This window comes from Melitaea cinxia, chromosome 26, assembly GCF_905220565.1.
Source record: "Melitaea cinxia chromosome 26, ilMelCinx1.1, whole genome shotgun sequence".
In the NCBI taxonomy this organism is placed as follows: domain Eukaryota; kingdom Metazoa; phylum Arthropoda; class Insecta; order Lepidoptera; family Nymphalidae; genus Melitaea; species Melitaea cinxia.
Genome location: NC_059419.1, coordinates 7,066,656 through 7,089,536, shown reverse-complemented (window position 1 = coordinate 7,089,536; position 22,881 = coordinate 7,066,656). Strand labels below are relative to the sequence as shown.

Here is a 22,881-nt window from a genome sequence, read left to right as displayed (position 1 = left end):
AACTATTTTATGCCGAGCAGTACGTCCTGAAACCAATACAGTGGTACGCACAAGGTCCCAACTTTTTTGACTAATGCGTCCTAATATTTTTTATCAATGAAAGTATCTATGTACCTACAAGATACGACAAACACTAAAATATAATTCAAAGTAATTAGTGCTTATATGTCTATCATCGATTTCTCATAACCCAACCCATCAAACGCCGAACCTAGTTTTATAGCCTTTATACAATGAACATAAAACAATTGAACCGATAGACGCGTGTAGTTCATAGATCGTGACAACGCCCACATGACTTTATCTGTCCGTCAGAAAGGCATTAATGTGGAACGCATGATATCCCTGCTATACTTAACATTGTAAATACGGAAGTAATGCTCTCTTTGCTAGTGATAAAATTGTGACAGGTCCGTTTTTGCGCATTGAAGAATTTCGGTAAAAATTTTTGAAGGGTTTTATGAGATCGATATTGAAATCCAAATTGATTTTCAAATTTTTCTATATGTCTATATATTGGTTACAATCACACAGAAATTCAATATATATATTTAGTTATTAATTTAAATGAAACTTAGAATGTTTTACGTCAGTACTGTGAACTGGAACGCTTCAGCCTGTAATATCCCACTACTGGGCATAGGCCTCTTTCCCCATGTAGGAGAAGGATCAGAGCTTAATCCACCACGCTGCTCCAATGCGGGTTGGCGGATATATTCTCTACTATGAGTAACGATCGCTATTAGGTGTACATGATAACAACCGGGACCGACGGATTAACGTGCTCTCCGAGGCACGGTGGGGAGACCCACAAGGACTGCACAAACACCCAGACCACGGCAAACACGTGTATGGCCAATACTGAACTGGAACATCGGTCCTATATCCAATGCTCCCTTAGAAAACGAATACGGTGATGAGGATGTTGGCTTCCAGCTCTACTTAAACACATAGTAGCTTTAAAGTGTAAAACAATCGCGACAAACCGATAGTTTATACATGATTTTTGTTACAATGAGAATTATTATGTTAATAATTAATTATTAAGCACTGAAAAATATGTAACATTAAAATTAATATTTCTTTCAGAGGAAAGCAGCGTCTGTCTGTCCAGTTCCTGTATTTACACAGCTAGTGAAGTCATAAGAGCCCTGGATGAAAAACAAGACCCATGTGATGATTTCTATGAATTTGCATGCGGTGGTTGGATAAGAAACAACCCTATACCCGAGGGCAAATCTAGTTGGGGTATTTTTAGCAAAATCGAACTTCAGAACCAGCTCATTATCAGATCGGCAATAGGTAAGGTTCATATTATATAATATCAATAGGAATTGAAATGGTGTTAGGTGTAATCGCTTTTCACCTCTACTAATTTAAGGTTACACATCCTAAAAATGAATTAGTAATGATATTAATCTAAATGGCCAAATACGTTAATTCTAAGTCTCGAAAATTTTAAAAGTTAAATTTTATTGGACGTTAAGGAATAAAATCGAAATGATTTCGGTATAGTTTATAAACTTTTTAAATAAATTCGTTGAAAAGTTACAATAATACAATAGATCTACCAGAAAAGTTTATACAATTTTTTATTTTTATTTTTTATTTGAAAGCCATTTAAATCGCAACTGATTAGTCAGAAATATGAAAAGGTACCATAACTGCTCTCAATTCGATAAAAATTAGATATTATGTAACAAACTAAATCTGAACAAAAAAGAAACAGTCCTTGTTTCAGAACTTTGTCTAGTCAAAATTTAACTCGATTCGATGCTGGTCTCTGAACTTTCTAAGTGTATTAATGGAATACTAAACGAAAATAATCGATAACACGTCTAAATTGAACAATGCCTAATTCTGGACAAAGTGTCAAGTAACAAACAAGACCGAAAGTTTTATTTATTTAATACTTTATAGCAAACTTTAAAAGTAAATTCAAGAAAGGTACGAGTACATATACTGTCTGGAAGTGATTTCTTATAGACTACCCCCGTCCGTAAAAGAAATATGAAATTTATATGACTATATATTGCTAGACTTGTGTCAAATGTGTGAAAAATTATTTATAAAATCAAATATCATCTTTGAATATAAGCAAGAACGCCTATCGGGCGTTATTAATGATAAAATATTAATTATATAAATATATTATGACTTCGGAAAACACATTTTAAGATCGAACACTATGATTTTTTTTTTCATAAAAGACATAAAATTGACTCATTCTTGCTATTATAAAATAAATTTACGCGTGTATTGTTCGCTTAAAATAGTGGTTGTTCAGAATGGTGTCGCTGTAAGTGAGCGTAAACGTAACGTCACGTAAACATCTGTTCATAAACTGTAAGAATCACGTTGGAAATTCACTGGATATTTTCACTGAAGAGAATAGCTGCTGTCGGATTGTCAGATGTTTTTTTTATAACAACACCGTCCATTAGATAATTAACACAGGGCAACGGGAAGGACATCGAATGCTACTCAAGTTAATTTTGGCGACACCTATCAGAGTGGTAACACCTATTTCTCCGACCTTATATCATAAGTCTGGTAATGGGCGTCTGTTATGTTTATTCATATAATCATCAGATCGGATAGGCCCCAACCTACTCAACCGATTTGAAAAATTATTTCACTGTTGGGAAGCTACACTATCCGCTGGTGACATAGGCTCTATTATATTTAAAAAAAAAAAATAGGGGAAAAAATATTTTGTAATTTTTGTTAAAGCGAAGCCGGGGCGGGACCCTAGTTATCAATAAATCCTTACCCACTGGTATATTTTCTGGGGCTTGGAAAACTTCAATTGTAAAGCCACCATAAAAAAGTGAGTAACCCCACTAGTAGCACAGATATTAACGGCTCTAGACGGTTCTCCACGAAATCCCTTGTCCGTAGAGGAGTACTTCAGGGCTCTATGCTTAGTCCTTTGATGTTCTTTATTTATAGACCGATATAGTTAAATGCTTTACTCACTGCAAATATCACCTCTATGCAGATGATGTCCAGTTGTATTTTTTGTTTGTACCTCAAAATACAGCGGATACTTTAATTAAATTGATGAGAATTTACAGCGAATTTCTACCTAGTCAGAGAACAGTTCACTAATATTAAACTTACAAAAATCAAAGTTTATGTTATTGGAATCTAAAAGGATGTGCAAGTCAATTAAAGCATTTCAACAATTGGTCGGGATAGGTGACGGTATGGTTCAAAGAGTCTCGGAGGCCAAGAACTTGGGAGTGATCTTTAACTCAAACTTACACTTTGAAAACCACATATCGAATGTCGTCAAGAACCGTTTGTATAGATTAAAAACTCTTTATAAGATTACGTTAGTGTTGATATAAGGATTCAGTTGTGCGAGTCACTCGTACTATCAAGGTGGAATTACGCTGAATCTGCAAACGGCCCGTGTTTGTTAGAGTGAATGATACAGCGTGTCCAAAATGCCTCTGCTCGTTTTTACTTTCTTCTAAGCTATGCTCACATGTGGGTCCTCGTCTAAATCATGCTGGCTTACTGAATATGTCTGTCCGACGAACATTGAACATGGCCTCGTGTATGTTCACCACGCATACCTCTTTACTAAGATAAAATGGACAAAAGATTAACGCAGTAAATCAAGAAATTCAGCCCGAATCTCTATCCCAAGGCACAAGGGCGCGCATTCCCAATACAATGTCAATACATGTCAATCTTTGTTTAATTTAAGGTCAAAAGTCAAAGTATATTTATTGGAAAATAAGAAATTATTATTATTATATTTCTTTTATATGTGAACTGTTAGAGGCAATACGGGTGGTTGGCAATGGTTAGCACTTGTCAATGTAATTTTAAGTCAAATGGTTAAAGAAGCTACAGGTAATACTGGTTAGGTCCGCAATCTAGACAGGTAGCGACTGAAAATAAGGGCAGGTAGCATTAGCAATACTGCAGCAATATGCAGTTTTAAAAAGTATCGAATGTTCTTTTGCAGTTTGTTATTACGTTTTCATTTACTACGTTTTTTTTTATCTGTTTACTTTGTAATTGTGTACTTGTATTTTTTGAGGTGTTTGAATTGCAATAAATGATTTTACTACTGTTATTATTATTAAAAGCGATGGCACGTTAAGTGGCCTAAATTACTTGACTCGTATTAATTGTGAAGATGTGGAAAAATGTTATTATATAGTAAATGTTGTAGATTTATCTTCATACGAAAGACGTACCTAAATTCTTGTTGTGGTCAAACTTACTTATTAGTTTAAATATCAAGCATGTTATACGTAAAAGCAAATATGATTTACCATTTTATTGTATAAATATGAAAAACTGGTTGACACAATATACATTGTCATTGATTGATAAATATTTTCATAGTTTATTATTATTTAATTTATAACAAATAATCAGCTCACGTTTGCTTATTTGTTTTAAATTAGAATATATTCTCAAATTAGTTCGTCAAATAGTTTTGTGGGAAATATTCAAACGAAAATTCCGTGAAATATTAAGTTTTTATGTGGTTATAAGTTTCATAATACAGTTGCACATGCGTAAAAAGACTTGTACGGTATCGATTAGAGGTTCATATTCGCGGTAAATTTGGATTTTTGTCAGACGTGATAATAAATTAGTTGCTAGCGGCGATTGTCATAACGTCAGTAGATTTTCTAGTAACTTAAATATTTCATATATTTTATTGTTTATTATCATTATAGTTTTATATATTTTGAATAGTTACTTAGTTAAGTTCATAAATTGTACTTTTCGAACATAATAAAAACTACCGTTGTCAGTGAAATGGTAAACAAAAAAAAAAAACAAAAAAAAAACAAATATTTATTGAATTCAAAGTTTTGTTTGTCTTGAATACAAAGAATTGAAAAGCGTTGTTTAATTAATATATTGGTAAAAACAAAAGACAAAAGATAGGATTTAATTTTTATTAAATTTGAGTATCTTGTAAAATTAAATATACTTATAGTTATTTGTTCGATGTTACAGAAAAAATTAACGCTACCGATCCAAAGAGCGCAGAAGTGAAAGCACGCGTCTATTATGACGCTTGTATAGATACAAATGAAACTATAGAAAAATTAGGGGAAAAACCTTTGATCAGCGTAATAAAAAAACTGGGTGGATGGCACTTACTACCGAATACTTTGATAAAACAGCGCAAATGGGACTTGCAAGAGTTGCTTCAGGATGTGCAAAATACGTAAGTAATGCTTATTAAATTTCCTATAGTTGATGAATATTCTTACAATACTTATACGCCATTCAAGTAAGTAGTAAGATCAAAACTGTAACTTAAGAGATGTATTTTTCAAGCACTTTTGAGTCAGGCGAAGACCAAAGAGAGTAAATTAAGCGTAAGATAAAAGGTTATAAGTAAAAAAAAAAATAAGACAATTTTTGTTTATTATATAGTAACTAGCTGACTATGCTGTGTGGCTACGGCACCAAATAATATAGCCAGCCCCTCTCTTCCCGTGGGTGTCGTAAGAGGCAACTAAGGGATAACAAGGTTCCACTACCACCTTGGAACTTAAGAAGCCGACCGATGGCGGGATAACCATCTAACCGTTGGCTTTGAAACACACAGGCCGAAGACGGGCAGCAGCGTCTTCGGTGCGACAAAGCTAGCCCTGCGGTCACCAACCCACCTCCCAGCGTGGTGACTATGGGCAACTGAAGGTTTTATATATATTTTGTAAATAGCACACATTCCTATGACAACTATTTGACTCTGTAATTTTTCTAAGACTAATGTATGTTGGATATGAAGTAAACACGGCTTAAATATGTTATAAATAGTTTTATTTAATATATATTCCAACATTTGGTAGCAGAGCGTGGTTAGTAATTGTAGAAGCGAAAAGTCGCATGTAAACTCAAAAATAATCGAGTATGATGACGTCTACAAATTATCGGATTGAACCGTTGAAAAAGGATAATTACGACACGTGGTGCGTACAAGCTCAAGCTATCCTTATTAAAAATGAGTTGTGGAAATACGTAACAGGCGAAGTCGCCGATAAAAAACAGGACATGATGGCGAAGGCTGAGATATTACTTCTTATGTCACCTAATGAGCTAAAGCAAGTAAGTGGCTGCACTACTTCAAAAGAGGTGTGGGATAAGTTGAAGTCTATCCACCAAAGCTCTGGGCCTGCACGAAAAGCCGGTTTGTTAAAACAATTAGTTGTAAAAAAGATGACAGCACATGAAGATGTTCGGGATCATCTTAATAATTTCATGGATATTGTAGACAAATTGCAAAACATGGAAGTAAGTATTCACCCAGAACTGCTGAGTATAATGATGCTTTATAGTTTACCAACCTCCTACGAAAACTTTAGAATAGCGATAGAATCGAGGGATGTTTTGCCGAACCCTGAAGATTTAAAAATCAAAATCATAGAAGAGAGTGACGCTCGACAGAGTTGCACAAGCAGAGAGGTTGAAGGTGCATTTTATAATAAGAATAAAAAATATTCTAAAACGAATTCTACTGAACTAATATGTTTTAAATGCAAAAAGAAGGGGCATAAGGCATCTGTGTGCTGGTCGAAAGGTAAATTTATCAAAAGAAACGGAAAAGATTCTTCTGTTGAGAAGCAGAAAAGCTTCGGCATATTACCGACTTGTTTGCATAGCACAGCTAAAGAAAATAATAATAAATGGTGCCTAGATAGTGGGTGCTCATCCCATATGACAGGAGTGAAAGAGAATTTTTCTAATATACACGATGAAAAAGGTTCTCTTAAACTAGCATCAAATAATCACACAACAGATATAGCAGGTAAAGGAAAAGTTGAAATAAAAATAAAAAATATGCAGTATAACCTCCTTGATACATTGTATGTACCAGAATTATCAGTGAATCTACTATCTGTGGCAAAAATTACTGATAAAGGAAATACAGTTTTGTTCAATAAAAATAAAGCATTTATTATAGATAACAAAGGGGAGGTTTTAGTTACGGCTGTCAGAGAAAATGGACTCTATTATCTGCAAGTTGAAAATGTCAATAAAAATGTCATTGAAAATGCTAATTTAGTACCTGGAAAAGAAAATAATATCCTGAGATGGCAACGGAAACTTGGTCATATAAATGAAAGTGACTTAAAACTACTATCAAGGAATAAACTGCTGCGCGGATTAATAATTAACAATGATGAAAAATTTGGTAATTGCGAAACTTGTATTAAAGGGAAAATGACAGTTTTACCGTTTCATACACATGAAGCATTGAAATCTACAAGGCCTTTACAAATAATACACACTGATGTCTGTGGGCCTATGCGTTGAGAAACTATTGCTGGAAATAAATATTTCGTCACTTTTACCGATGATTTTACAAGATATGGTTACGTATATTTTATGAAAAATAAAAGTGAAGTATTGAATAAGTTTAAATAGTACAAGACCGAGGTAGAAAATCAAATGAAAGAAAAAATACGATTTTTACAGTCGGATAATGGAACGGAATATTGTAATAATGATTTTAATGAATTTTTAAAGGAACATGGTATTCAGAGAAGGCTGTCTGCGCCTTATACGCCTCAACAAAATGGTCTAAGTGAGAGGAAAAATAGATCACTTCTTGACAAAGCAAGATGTTTATTAATTGAAGGTAATATCCCAGAATTCTTGTGGGCTGAAGCTATAAATACAGCGAATTATTTAATTAATAGAAGCCCGGCAAAAGCATTGAAAGGTGAGACGCCATATCAAAAATGGGCTGGTCGTATACCTTCAGAAAATCACCTACATGTTTTTGGTGCAAAGGCTTTTGTCCTCGATAAGAAAAGGAAGGGAAAATTTACACCCAAGGCAGAAGAAGGTATTTTTATGGGATATGCATCAAATGCCAAAGCATTTAGAATATATTTGCCTAAAAAGAAAGATGTTATTGTCAGTAGGGACGTGAAAGTTTTAGAAATGTTTTATTACGATAAACAAATTGATGTAGTAGAATCGGAACGTGAGGAACCTGAAATAGAAATAAATATTTTTGAAAACAATAAAGAAAAAGATTTAATTGCTGAAAAGGATGCTGAAAATAACTTACCTGTCCTAGTAGAAAGAGAAACCAGAGAAAATAAGATAATGGATCAAAGTGTAGAGAACTCACATTCTGAACCCGAAATTTATGATTCATGTCCTGAAGAAGAACCAGATCAAATTATGCTTGACAGGCATGAAAGACCTAAAAGAATTAGAAAGCAACCAGATTGGTTTAAAAGCTATTTTTTAGGAGATGACTATGAAGAAGTTCTTTACAACAAACAAAGTAACGAGTATAATTATAGTTGTGACGAGGAAGCCTACTCAGAAATGGACGATGAATGGCATGAAGCTATCAAGTCAGAAATGATGTCACATGTAAAAAACGGTACATGGAAAATTAAAGCTAAAGATAAAAGTAGAAATGTTATTGATTTTAAGATGATTCTAAAAGATAAAGGACAGAGAAAGAAAGCTCGCCTCGTAGCAAGGGGGTTTACCCAGAGACCTGGAATGGATTATAATGAGACGTGGGCACCTGTTGCAAAGTTGAGTTCACTAAGATTACTACTAGCAGTAGCTGTAGAAGAAGATCTTTTATTGAATCAGATGGATGTCACAACTGCATATTTAAATGGTGATTTGGATGAGGAAATTCAAATGAAAGCACCAGAATATTTAGAAAAATATTTAATTGAAATTATAAACGATGAAAGTAGCAATCAAAATTCAAACTTATTAGTTAAAGCGAAAAGAATGTTAGAAGACTTAAGGAATGTAAAAGGAGAAAAGGTCTGTGAATTAAAAAAGGCATTATATGGTTTGAAACAATCTGGAAGACAATGGTTCAAAAAGTTGGACACAGAATTAAAATCTTTTGGTTTCAAACCGTCACCGGCAGACCCTTGTATGTATTCTTTTAAAGAAGGAGGAGATAAAATATTAATTTGTCTTTATGTTGACGACTTAATGATTGCGTATAAATCAGAAAAGAAGTTACAAAAGGTAAAGAATTTTCTCACAACAAAGTTTGATATGAAAGACTTGGGAAAACCATCTGAATTTTTAGGTATACAAGTTAATATAAAACAGGGAAAAATTAAGATATCGCAAGAAAATTATATTAAGAAAGTTCTTTGTAAATATAAGATGGAGGACTGTAAACCAGTAAGTACACCCATAGAAGCACGATTAAAATTGAATAAAAAAGAAAAGAAAGTAGAAAACTTACCATATCAAAATTTGATTGGAACATTGATGTTTCTTGCTGTGGCTACCAGGCCAGATATAATGTTTGCTGTCAGTTATTTATCACAATTTAATAATTACTACGGTGAAGAACATTTTAAATGTGCGAAACGGGTACTAAGGTATCTCAAAGGAACTTTACAGCTCGGAATAATTTACGAGAAAACTGAATGTCCCATTTATGGATTTGCAGATGCAGATTGGGCATCGTGTACACTTGACAGACGATCCTACACAGGATATTGTTTCAAATTAGCTGGTGGATGCATTAGTCAAGGAAACAAAGAACAGTAGCCTTGTCTACATCCGAGGCGGAGTACATGGCATTAACAGAAGCCGTAAAGGAGGCTATACATTTAAAAATGTTGTGGAATAGCATTGCCTGTAAGCAACAAAATAGTGTACTTATATATAGCGACAGTCAAGCGGCAATACAGATGTGCAAGAATGAAATTGTGAGCAATAGAACCAAGCATATTGATTTGAGAACGCATTTCATTCGACAGCACGTTAAGGAGAAAACAGTTTATATTATTTATGTGAATACAGAGAGGATGGAAGCTGATATTTTAACTAAAGGGCTGCCATCCCAAAGATTGGAGAATCTGATCAATAGTATAGGAATGCGTTAGGAGGAGTGAAGGTTTTATATATATTTTGTAAATAGAACACATTCCTATGACAACTATTTGACTCTGTAATTTTTTAAGACTAATGTATGTTGGATATGAAGTAAACACGGCTTAAATATGTTATAAATAGTTTTATTTAATATATATTCCAACAGCAACACACATGAGTTCACGCATTTTTGGCGCGAACTTGTGGAGGCCTTTGTCCAGCAGTGGACTGTAATAGGCTGGAATGATGATGATGATGATGATGAACTAGCTGACCCTGCAAACGTTGTTTGCCATATATTTTATTACCCTCTCAGTCCCCCCCCCCCCGTCTTATAACTTAGGGGAATGAAAAATAGATGTTGGCCGATTCACAGACCTACCCGATATGCACGCCAAATTTCATAATATTTTATTAACCCTCTTAACCCCCCCCTATAACTTAGGGGTTTGAAAAATAGATGTTGTTCGATTCTCAGACCTACCAAACATGCACACAATTTTTTCATGAGAATCGGTCAAGCCGTTTCGGAGGGGTTTAACTATAACCACCGCGACACGAGAATTTTATATATTAGATATAGTGTATAATTCACTTAATTAATTTTAATCGAATTTTTCATTCACATTATTCATTCAGAAAAAGTACAGAAGACGTACAAGCGAATACGATTGTATATAACATACGCGAAGAGGACATGGTCGATAACGATTAAAGTTATAGCAAAAAGACTTAAAACGTTATGTTGCCTATTAATGTCTTTTTAATGTTACCATACGATACCAGAGGATTTATTTTACTTTGTCATTAAAAAGCTGTGACATTATGAAAAACGACCTATAAAAATACACCTCTTTTTTTCTCTTTTTTGGTTTTCGCTTAACTATATTCTTCTACAATATTTTATTTTCAGGTACAATTTAGGCGGACTTTTTAACTGGGCTGTTACTGAAGATGATAGGAACTCGTCGAAGCATGTGATTGTTGTTAGTATACAATTTTTTAAATTAATTACTTAAGACAGAAACATGGACAAAAGTTTCATTGTTTTGTTACCTAAATTTTTCTGCCTCTTCATGCATTACGACAAACTTAAATCATTAGCATTAGAAGTTTTACTGAAGTGAATAAATAAAGATTATCACAATCGACAGTTAAAACAACTGAATGACAATCAAAATATTAAAAAGTTTAGAATCAAAAATATCAATAAGGGACTCTTCTTAATCAAGAAATATTTTTGTACTTTTAGCTTGATCAAGGCGGGTTGAACCTTCCAACTCGCGACAATTATCTGAACAGAACAGCGCATAAAAAAGTCTTAGATGCCTATCTAGATTACATGACTAGAATTTGCGTTCTACTTGGAGCTAATAAAACTGAAGCGCGTGCGCAAATGAACAAAGTCATTCTATTTGAAACTGAACTAGCCAATATTACTATACCTGCTGAGGACAGAAGGGATGAAGAGGGGTTATATAACCCTTATACTGTAAAACAATGGCAAAAAGAGGCACCATTCCTGAATTGGTCGATGTTCTTCAATGATGCGTTTAAGCTTGTTAATAGAACTGTACGTGGGATATATTATTATATTTATTAATAGTATCGAAGATAGAAACTTCATCTTATTCTTATATTATTATTTTCTATTGCTTCATCCATTCCAAAATGTCTAGTAGCAATACCAATACACCATTGCAGTACCAATAGATATATAGCTTTTTGTTTAAGATACTTTAAAATTTCGACGTTTTGCCGTTTATCCTTACGAAACTCCTAGGCATTTATTTTCTGACATGATTTTACTTGTTTTCCAGATACCAGATAATGAAAGAATAGTGGTTTACGCTCCTGAATACTTTAAAAATTTAACAAAGCTTATAAGAAAATACAGTAAAACGGAAGAGGACCAAAAGTAAGTATCACGGCATATTTGTCTATCTATGTAGTAAGAAAAGAAAATAATGTTAGTATAAAACTGAGGTAGGGCACAGCAGGAATTTCCTGCTCAAAATATGGAGCAGCCCGACTGGGGTAGTACCTCGACCTTACAGAAGATCACAGCTAAATAATACTGTTTTCAAGCAGTATTGTGTTCCTGTTGGTGAGTAAGGTGATCAGAGCTCCTGGGGGGATTGGGGATTGGGTCGGCAACGCGCTGGCAATGCTTCTGGTGTTGCAGGCGTCTGTAAGCTACGGTAATCGCTTACCATCAGGTGAGCCGTACGCTTGTTTGCCGACCTAGTCACATAAAAAAAAAATTACCTGTAGGTATTAAACGCCAAAAACATATTGTTACCGTTGAATGAACCTTTGCTATTTATTATCACCTACTACAATTTTGTCGTCGTTTTGTAGTTTTGTCTACTGACAATAGTTCTCTTTCAAGACGCCAACTTTACTCTTCCTGCACATATTCAAAATGCCTACAGCATCTAGTCTTCTTAAGTTGCCTTTCTCAATAGTATGTTTTAGTTTCCAGAATTACCTTTCCTGATTTCTAATAAATTAATCTGCTTATTATTCGAAAATTTAAAAATTCCAAAGAAATAACTAAATTTAAACCAATGGGTCAGGCAGTCAGTCAGTCAGTTCAGCCTATTGTAGTCCACTACTAGATCTATAGGCTATATAGGTCTCCCCAATTAAAAAAAAACCACAATCATCTAGCCTCTACCGGAAATCTTACGTCAATCGTTGGTCCAGCCGGGCGGAGATAGATCGGGGTTAGATCATTTATAGAGTTTATAGCCTATTTTATATGCACTATTTTGTATTATGTACTGATGATAAGAATTCCTGTTGAAATCTTTATCGTTCTGAGTTGGAGATATATTGAACAACACAAAAAATGGACAAATTTATGTTTTACCCTATAACTTTCAGAACTCTCACAAGCTACATGATGTGGCAAGTGTCCAGATCTCTTTCTACATATTTGTCTAAATCTTTCCGGGATGCCACAAAGATCCTAAGGAAAGCTCTCTTTGGTTCTGAAGGCACAGAAGAGTCTTGGCGGTATTGTGTCACTGATACTAATAATGCTATCGGTAAGATTTGAACTACGGATCATATAACTGTTTCTTAAAGCTTTACGATATTCTGTAAACTAAATAAACTGATATTTTTAAACATCAAATCCTGAATTGAGCAAACTTATGCTTGAAAAGTTGTGCGCTAATTTCAAGAATAGTTCCATTGAAGATATATTTGCATCAAATAGTTTAGCGAGAAAGCATGTAAGAATAAGTTTACCTCGAAATCAGCAGATGCGTTTCTATAATCACAATTAATGCCTACACTGTAATTTCTTGTAGGTTTTGCAGTCGGCGCGATGTTTGTCCGTGAAGTGTTTCACGGTGAAGCAAAAACGCAAGGTGAAATAATGATTGATAATATACGTGCAGCATTTAAAAAACATCTCAAATATTTAGACTGGATGGACGCTGAAACTAGAGAGGCAGCTGAAACTAAGGCAGATGCCATAACTGATATGATAGGTAAGGAATTATTTAACTAAGTTAAAAAGAATTGGTCGGGCATAGCAGGATATATTCTGCTGCAAGCTGACTGGAGAAGTACCTTCTCCTTATAGAAGATTCCAGCTAAATAATACGGCTCTCAAATAATTTTATGTTCCTATGGTGAGTAAGGTGACCAAAGCTCATGGGGAATGTCATAGGTATAGTCGGAAATGCGTTTGTGATACTTCTGGTGTTGCAGGTCTATAAGCCAGGGTAATCGCTTGCCGAACTAGTCATATAAAAAACAAAAAAAAATATTCCAGAATAAGCTCTTTAGCTTTAACTTTTATTGAGTCGATCTTGAAAGTCTTGAAATTTTCGATAGAAGTTTTTTTGGTTAGAGGAGACTAGAATTAAGAAAGGATTTTAAGCGTTTGATACTTAATGGGATTAGGTAGAAGATTAAAAACTGCCTATTCGTCAAATGCCGTCAAAAGCTTTTTAACTGTTAATAACTCAATTTAGGTTTTAAAATATTTTACATGTTTTTAAGAACTCTGTAAAATTATTTCAGGATTCCCCGATTATATCTTGAACAAAGAAGAGTTAGACAAGCAGTACGAAGAGTTAATTGTAAAACCAAACGAGTACTTCGCGAATAACATCGAATACAACATATTCAGCCTAAAACACGACCTTAGTAAACTGGATCAACCTGTCAATAAAACTAAATGGGGTAAATATAAGTTCATCTTCTAATTTTATTGAAAATCTCATTGAAACTTACATTATAAACTTGTAAATCTAACGGTTTATTATATTAATGTCATCTAAAGTAATTTTAGAGGGGTTTGCCAGATTTTTCTCCACACTATTTTAATGGTTTACCCTAATTGTAAATACAATAAATATAAAGTAGTACATACATGAGAGCTCTGTTAAAAGTATTACTATTGTTGATTTGTTTTCTTAAGTCTAAAGTTATATATTTTGTAGGAATGACTCCATCAACTGTTAACGCTTATTACACACCGACCAAGAACCAAATAGTGTTCCCCGCTGGCATATTACAGTTACCTTTTTATGACGGCGATAACCCTAAAAGTGTAAACTATGGCGCTATGGGAGTTGTTATGGGCCACGAACTGACACACGCTTTTGATGATCAGGGACGAGAGTATGACAGGTAAAATTTATATCATATATTTTTTCAATGAAAATGTGCTGATTTAAAAAAGAAAATTTATATTTTTTTATTGTCAGACATATGTTTTAACACAAACAAATAAAAATTACTTACGTACGAAAAATTAAAAAGGAAAATATATTTAAATAATTAATTTTTAACCGACTTTAAAAAACGAGGAGGTTTCTTAATTCGACCGTATATATTTTTTATAATGTGTGTTCGCGGATAACTTCGTCATTTATGAACCGATTTTGCTGGTTCTTTTCTTGTTAGAAATGAGATATCCCAAGGGTGGTAAAATGATAAAGGGACTGGGATCTGATGATGGTATCCCAGTGAAATCGGAGGAACCTTCGAAAATCTTAGTTGCGACTAGTGCGTTTGTTATTTTGTTTCGTCTACTTATGTTGTATTACTTGTCGATGTAATTGAAGTCGGTTTTGTTTGCGAGTAAACACAATTATTAATTTTTTGGTGCTCAAAGTCACCGTAACTTATATTTTTTTCATCGTGACTGATATTTCTTCCTAGATTCGGCAACCTTAATCGTTGGTGGAACAACGCAACGATAAATAAATTTAAGAAACGAACCGAGTGTATTCAGGATCAGTATTCTAAATATAAGATGGAAGGACAAAACTTGAATGGCAAGCAAACTCTAGGTAATAAATCTTTTTTAAAATATATAAATAAAAATTTACAACATTCAAGACCTGAATTTATATTTGTGTTTCAGATGAATAATTTAAAAATTAAATTATTATTATTATTTTTAAAAAGTATAAGATAACCTTTCAAAGTGACAGCTCTGTTCTTTCTTTCAATATTACCTAACAATACGGCTTAACCGCTTTCACAGAAGACATAATTCTAATTAGAAAAATCAATATTAGTTCATAATTTCTGAGTTTTAAGTTTCGAACTATAAACAAGTTTAAACCCTTTTACAGGTGAGAATATAGCAGACAATGGCGGTCTCAAAGCCTCATTTCACGCCTATCTTGAATATAGCAAGAACGCAAAAGTCAATCTTACATTACCTGGTTTGAAGTATAATCATCGACAGCTGTTCTTTATATCTTTCGCACAGGTAATATATGTTCATACTTTACTTGTTTACCTTAAATAAAAGAATGATAAATACAAATTTCACGTTACTTTGTTAATAAGAAGATTATTCCTTTTGCAAAAATGATGTAAATTCTCAAAAAGGTCTTTGTGGTGAACCCTGAGGAACACCATCTATTGCATAATATGAGTCTTATGGAAATCGCAAATTGTGATCAATAAATTCTTAAGTAACTTTATACTGTTACTAGCTGACCCCGCAAACGTTGTTTTGCAATATATGTTATTGTCTTTCGGTCCTTTTATAACTTAAGGGTATGAAAATTAGATGTTGGCCCATTCTCAGCCGATATGCACACAAAATTTCATAAAAATCCGTCTAACCGTTTCGGAGGAGTATGTTAACTAACATTGTGACACGAGAATTTTATACTTATATAAGAGTATCAAAAGTGACATCTTAAATGTTTCATATTAAAATTGTTACGCTTCAGCCTGTAATATCCCACTGCTGGGCATAGGCCTCTTCTGCCCATATAGGAGAAGGATCAGAGCTTAATTCACCACGCTGCTCCACTGCGGGTTGGCGAATATATTCCCTACTATAAGTAACGATCGCTGTCAGGTGTATATGATAACAACTGGGACCGATGGCTTAACGTTCTTTCCGAGGCACGGTGGGGGGACCCACAAGGACTGCACAAACACCCAGACCACGGCAAACACCTGTATGGCCAATACAAATGTTTGTCATGTGCGGGGATCGAACCCTCAACCGCCAGCGCAACAGATACAATCCATGGCTGTGACCGTTGCGCCAACGCGGCGTCCCTTAAAATTGTAACAACAATATAAAAGTAAAGTTTACATTGTTGACTATAATAAATAATACATTTAGGTAATTTCTAACCATAAAGATACGACCAATACTGATGTATTTAAATCATGTAGAATAAATTTGTGTAGCTGAAATACTTAGATATATAAAAATTTCAGGTATGGTGCTCGGCTATGACCAAAGAATCTACGAAGATGCAAATAGAAAAGGACGATCATACTGTCGCAAAATATAGAGTGATTGGTCCAATATCAAACCTACCAGACTTTTCGCGTGAATTTAATTGCCCCTTAGGTTCTAACATGAACCCTAAATCAAAATGTGAAATTTGGTAGATTACCATAAATGGTGGTTTACATAACGCTTCAGCTACGCTGATACATCAAACGCATACAAAATTTAAAAAAAAATTAAAACATAGATTATTAAACGTTATTTTTTATACAGTCAATACAAATACATAGACGGTTGAGTATATTTCTTTAAAGACTAGTTTTATTTATTATAAAAAGTGCCAAAAGATGTATGTTTCAATTAAATAAAATTTTACTAGTGAGTTGCGAGAGCTTAGCAATGTTTAAACGGGTATATTGTAGTTTGTAATAATTAATACTTAAGAATATGTATATGGTAAAATGATAAAGATATGTCTATGGTATGAACAGCTGATACAGACCACAAATTGGAAATTGTGACAAAATATTTACGTAAATAACCATAGACGTGAATATATTTATGTATTAATAGGTGTTTTGTAAATGCTTGCTGTATTTAGTAGAAAAATGTTTGATTATTTTTTATTTCTGGTGTATGTTTAGTTTTTAAATCTGAGCAGCTATATATCTACAAAATAACGAAAACAAAGTGTACACTCATCTTTTATATTTATCAATTTTTTTAATGCAGTACTTACCATTTTAATTTGTGATATTATTAAAATATTATATTATATATAGTTTATAGTTACAAACATTGATAATTTAGCCATGAAAACCATTCTAACAGAAATATAATAAATATCAGTTGGATCCGTCAAAACCAATGATGTAATATATATTTCTCACCTCAATGGTCAAAACTGTGATTTGACATTTTTAATATGGGGGGTAGAGGGAAAGAAAATAAATTTTATATATTAAAAGGGGGTTCATCGTAATGTATTAAATTAGTGTTGCGCCACATTAGCATCAGGGTAGGTAAATGGGTTGGGGTGGTTGGGTTGTCTGGAAGAAATGGCTAAATAGCCATAAATCCGCCCATTGTACTCACACAGTCTGTACATGTTTTTTTTTTATTATTATTTATGTTTTAATGTGTTTATTGATTAAAATGTATTTGTGGTGTACAATAAAGTATAAATAAATAAACAAACAAATAAATCTTAAATATCACCTTCTCTATAATTGCTCATTTCATATCATATTTTTGGTGACATTAGCGTCATTTCGGTCGAATTTTGGACAATAATTGCTACATTCATACCATACCCTTTGTCTACACTAGCGCGATTGTGGAAGATATTTGAACTGTTATTAGCACTGGGCATTATACTCCTCCCTTCTACACTCCATAATTTTTAAACAAATAACGATGGTCTTATAATTAGACAATTAGATACAATTTTGAAATGATTAGACAGTATGATTTAATATTTCAATTGATTATAAAGGTAACTGTTTTTTTTTATAATATTTAGTTTGAAAAGAAGTTGGAAATAGAGTTAAAGTAGTCTTGCCTTGCAGTGAGGACCAAACAAAGTAATTAATAATTTGCCTCTTACATCTTATTTATTTTTTATGTATGTATATAGTATATAATAAACATTGAAACAGAAGTAAATACTAAGTGAAATTAAATTAACGTTATTTAGTTTTTACACGTTCAGTTGCATACTTTTTAACATACGTATAACTTTTGTGTGATTATTATTTTTTAAAAAAAATTGATATTTGTATTTATTTTAAAAGTGTATCGTAGTTCATATTAAGTAAATAAATACAAATGTATGTGTGATAGAATTGTGTAATTTTTGTCTTTGTTAAATTTGCTATTTAGTAATTCAGGTAAGTTACGCACAAATAAATAATACTACGACACGATACGATATTAAATATGAGTTAAAAATTTCATCTCTATATATTTTTTTCCTTATTAATCCTTGAAAGTTACTTTTATAATCCATCCATATACCAACAGAGTTTTTATTATAATTAGTAAATAGTTGTTATTAAACTGTATTTTGTATTTATTTTTATTTACAAATATGTTGAATTAATCTCTTTTACACATTATAGCTTATAACTAAGTATTTATATTTTGTTGCATAATGTTACCATAGTGATAAATTGAAAAAGTATGTATAACATTATCTACGTTCGTTGTGTCACAGTCTGGAAGTAACTATGTTATAAAAGCTGTTTAAGAGTTGACAATAAGATTCAACTTTCTATATCTCTACTAGCATCACCTTTTTCTAATTCATCCATTATATAATCGTAATTACATACGTGAAAAAAATAAATAAATTGTTAATTTTAAATTATGTAATTTAAAAAAATAATAATAAAATTAATAAATTATTAATTTTAAATTATGTAATTTAACGTTCAGTTATGTTTGTACGGTTTTATTTTTGTGTTACCCACACATTAGGAAATTTTAAACATTTTTTTCGATCTAGCGAGTACATCGTTCCATAACTTAATTGGCTAGAGCACCGGTCAGTCGGAGATGCAGGTTCGATCCCCGCTGGAACGGTCGATTTTTGATACAATTTTTTTAAAAAAAAATTTCACTTATGTTATTTATTATATTCTTTTATATTTATTACTTACCGTTTGTGATAAAGATTTAAGTTGTATTGTATATTTTTTGTAATCTTTACTATGTTTACTAATTATTTAATAAGTTAATAGTTTCTTTGAAGTGATTTTCAATTGTATATAATATAAAAAAGATTGAATATTGTAATATTTTATTGCATATGGCCCGTCACTACTTAAATTTTTTAAGTAAAATAATTGATCATGTGTAGGTTCACTGTACCCATTTCAAGCCATTATAGTAATGTCTAGTAGCTAGAACCATTTTCACATGTAACATTTACGATTAGATATTGCGGGTAGGTGATGAAATAAAGAAGTATGACAGTTCTGACATTTGATTTAAATTTGGTATTGTCAAGATTAATATCAAATTATCATTAAACCAATCAATCAATCAATCAATATCAAATTATACACAGAGAAGGAGGATGGACAAAATGATTCTTACGTAACATTGGTGGAATTAACAGTGCTCTACTGGCACAACTGAAAGTCATTAAAAACCTATCTATCAATTAATCAATAAATCAATCAAAATAATTCTTCAGGTATTAAAGCTATTGTCAATTTTTAGAAAATCAAATCTTTGACATTTTAATTTTGACTTACTGCAAGCAATTTATTGCAAGTCACTTGTAATAAATTATAAATGTTTGTGTTGTTTTAGGTTAAGGTGTAACAATGAAAGTCTTACTATTTTGCCTGTTTTCAAAATTAAATTGAGACTGTTATCTCAACTGCACCGATCAATCAATCTCCTACGTGTGTTCTCCACTCTACGTGACATTGGCGGAATCAACCGTGCTTCTTCTGGCACAACTGAAAGCCATTAAACCAACCAATCAATCAATGTAATAAATTAAAATAATAGTAAAAATCACAGACATATAAGAGGAACAGACCGAAGGTGACAGCTACAAAACCGTGGCAACTATACAACACTAACACATCTACACACACATCAACAATTCCTGGGCCGTATTCAGTACTTATCAATTTATAAAATTACAACACAGATTATCTTAATAAAAAAAATTGATTGCAATTCCAATGTCTGGCTGAAATCGAGAACGGCTGGACCGGTTTGACTAATTTTGGTCCTAAAATGATCATTTCAGTACAGATAAGGTTTCAGCGATGACAAATTTTGAAATAATTGCGGGGAAAGTATTAACACTTTAAATGATGAGAAATATTGGAAAAAGTGTAGGTATAGGTTGTAAGTGTTGTTATAGGTCTAAATTTAGTTGTAGATATAGGTTGTAATGATTTATTTTTTCCAGCTCATACCTAGTTAAGAGGGAAAACGTAAGTCGGGACAGCTATTAATTTATAAATATGATGGAGTTGGACAATATAAATGAAACCAAACAGAATTTACGAATTATTTATTTTTAAATAAGACTATTTTTTTTTAAATAATTTCGTTCAGTTGTTAGTTTTTTTTTGCATCGTATTTACACCTTAAATCTACGTAAAACTTAATTATAATTCTAATTAATAAATGCAAGTTATTATAGTGATATTTTGCGAATCAAATGTATCATAATTTAAATAATCACCAACATATGAAATCATAGAATTGTAATTAATATTTTTCCTTTAATCATCTGCGAAACCTTCTTACATGATTGAATAATTTTAATCAGACCATCTGATGGGTAAATCAAACCTCCTCTATCTTTTTGTTTATTAATGACCACAAGAAATTTTCTTTTACGCCTATCATTAATGATAGACAAATCAAACACTTTACTACTTTATTCATTTTCAAAATGTTTTGAACATAACACACAAGATTTTGTGGGCTTCTAATTTGTCATATTCATATTTGCCAAGCAGGAATTTCTCCAGTGGACATCATTTGAAAATCTGAAAAAAGTAAATGTATCAAGCAAGAATAAAGAAATAACCTATACTATTAAAATAAAATAAATCTAATAAAATATATGAAGTAAATCTGAATCCGGCCCCTCCAAATAACTTAAGTACCAAAACTGTCAAACAGATTTTCAGGGAAGTAAAATGTTATTTTATTTAACTGAACTTAGATGAAATTGCTAGGTATCATACGTATTTCTAAAATATACACGTAAACTAAATGCTTGATGTTTATATTTAGCTGAATTAAATATGAATATTGGCAAAATAAACAAAAAAACTTATGCGAAGTTATTTTGCATAACAATACTTACTTATGAAATGTTATGTCAGGTGTTTTATTATATGTAGCACTCCTATAAAGTGGGGAATTGCACTTTACCATATTTAATCCATCCTATTTTCACAATTTACACATTAATATTCAATATTTATAAGAAACAAAATCACTTAAGCGATTTTGCTAGGAAGCCATGTGTCTTCTATCATCATCTATCAACATGGCGGATTGCTTCAATTTTGGTTTTGTCTATGTATGTGTCTGTGTTACTACATTGAAAGACAGAGAAAGATGTATTTAAAATTCAGACGAGTGAGAACAAGATAGAGATATTGCTTATTACTGTCTAAGTGTTTGTGTAATTTGTGTACAGTCTGTTTCTCTTATATGTCTGTGGTAAAAATATATTAATTTTTTCATTCAAAAATGAAAGGCATTTGAAACAGGAAAAAAAAAACTTAAAAAATATAAATTTTATTTCATCACCTGTCAACTTTTTTCTACAACATATATTTGCTTAATGTGGCTGGAAATATTAAACATTTTTATAAAGTATAAGTATATGAATATATAAAGTTAAGTTAAATATAATAGTACAGATTTTAAACAGTATTAGTGTTACGATTTTATATTATATTAGGTATAATTATAGATATTTATTTGACAGATAATTGCAGTTAAATAGAACTAGTCAAAAATCATCAAAATTATTATAGTTGTAGCAGGGACTGTTAATAAGTATAATAATATTACGTTTTTTTAACTAACTTTAAAAACAATACAATTACAATTTGATTTTCTTGGTTGTGTTTTTTTACACAAATTTTAATGACTGAGATATTTGTTGAGTTTGTAAGCCAACATGAACCCATTATAATAAAGCCCTTTTGTCAATGAATTTAAATTTTTACATATTAAACATATTCTGCTATATTTAATGACAAAGCGATTTAAAAAGAATGGTCCCTGATGTCATATTTTAAGTAAAACATTGTAGGTATATTACAAAACGCAAGTTTATATCTATTTTATTAATAGTATATTTGATTTTTATTAAGAATTGAACTTCAAATTAAAAAAGTAAAAAACTATTTTACTTATATAAGGCGTGCTTAGTCAAAGTTTATTAATGAATACAAGTGGTGATTTGAATACATAGTCAAACTTATCTCGGAAATTCAGAAGTGTCCGAGATAATTCATAAAAACTGATAATAGTATGAAATTTATTTTTATATATATATTGAATCAATATTTTATTATTTTAATGACTAGTAAAAAGGTTTAAAATAGGTCTGTATAATTGAATTCTCATTGTATTGACATCTTAAAACTCTCAAGTTTATTTTTTCTATACAACTTTTGTGATGTGAAGGTTTTATGCTATGACAATATTTAAATATATTTATTTAATTTTTATGTCATACTAGCTGCTGTACCCTGCGCGCGTTGCTACGTTTT

At 32.0% G+C, this 22,881-nt stretch overlaps 1 protein-coding gene across 1 annotated transcript in view; it reads left to right on the top strand.

Moving 5' to 3' along the window:
- The window catches only part of LOC123666565 (endothelin-converting enzyme homolog), a 38,906-nt gene extending 21,969 nt beyond the window's left edge, over nucleotides 1-16,937 (top strand). The window contains exons 3-14 of the mRNA XM_045600674.1: nucleotides 1,090-1,302; nucleotides 4,996-5,209; nucleotides 10,787-10,859; nucleotides 11,126-11,446; nucleotides 11,694-11,791; nucleotides 12,763-12,926; nucleotides 13,194-13,376; nucleotides 13,915-14,076; nucleotides 14,337-14,526; nucleotides 15,061-15,191; nucleotides 15,480-15,619; nucleotides 16,594-16,937. Coding sequence (XP_045456630.1) covers nucleotides 1,090-1,302; nucleotides 4,996-5,209; nucleotides 10,787-10,859; nucleotides 11,126-11,446; nucleotides 11,694-11,791; nucleotides 12,763-12,926; nucleotides 13,194-13,376; nucleotides 13,915-14,076; nucleotides 14,337-14,526; nucleotides 15,061-15,191; nucleotides 15,480-15,619; nucleotides 16,594-16,770 — 2,066 coding nt within the window. The 3' untranslated portion in view covers nucleotides 16,771-16,937. The remainder of the gene's footprint in view (nucleotides 1-1,089; nucleotides 1,303-4,995; nucleotides 5,210-10,786; nucleotides 10,860-11,125; nucleotides 11,447-11,693; nucleotides 11,792-12,762; nucleotides 12,927-13,193; nucleotides 13,377-13,914; nucleotides 14,077-14,336; nucleotides 14,527-15,060; nucleotides 15,192-15,479; nucleotides 15,620-16,593) is intronic.
- The last annotated feature ends 5,944 nt before the right edge of the window (nucleotides 16,938-22,881 follow it).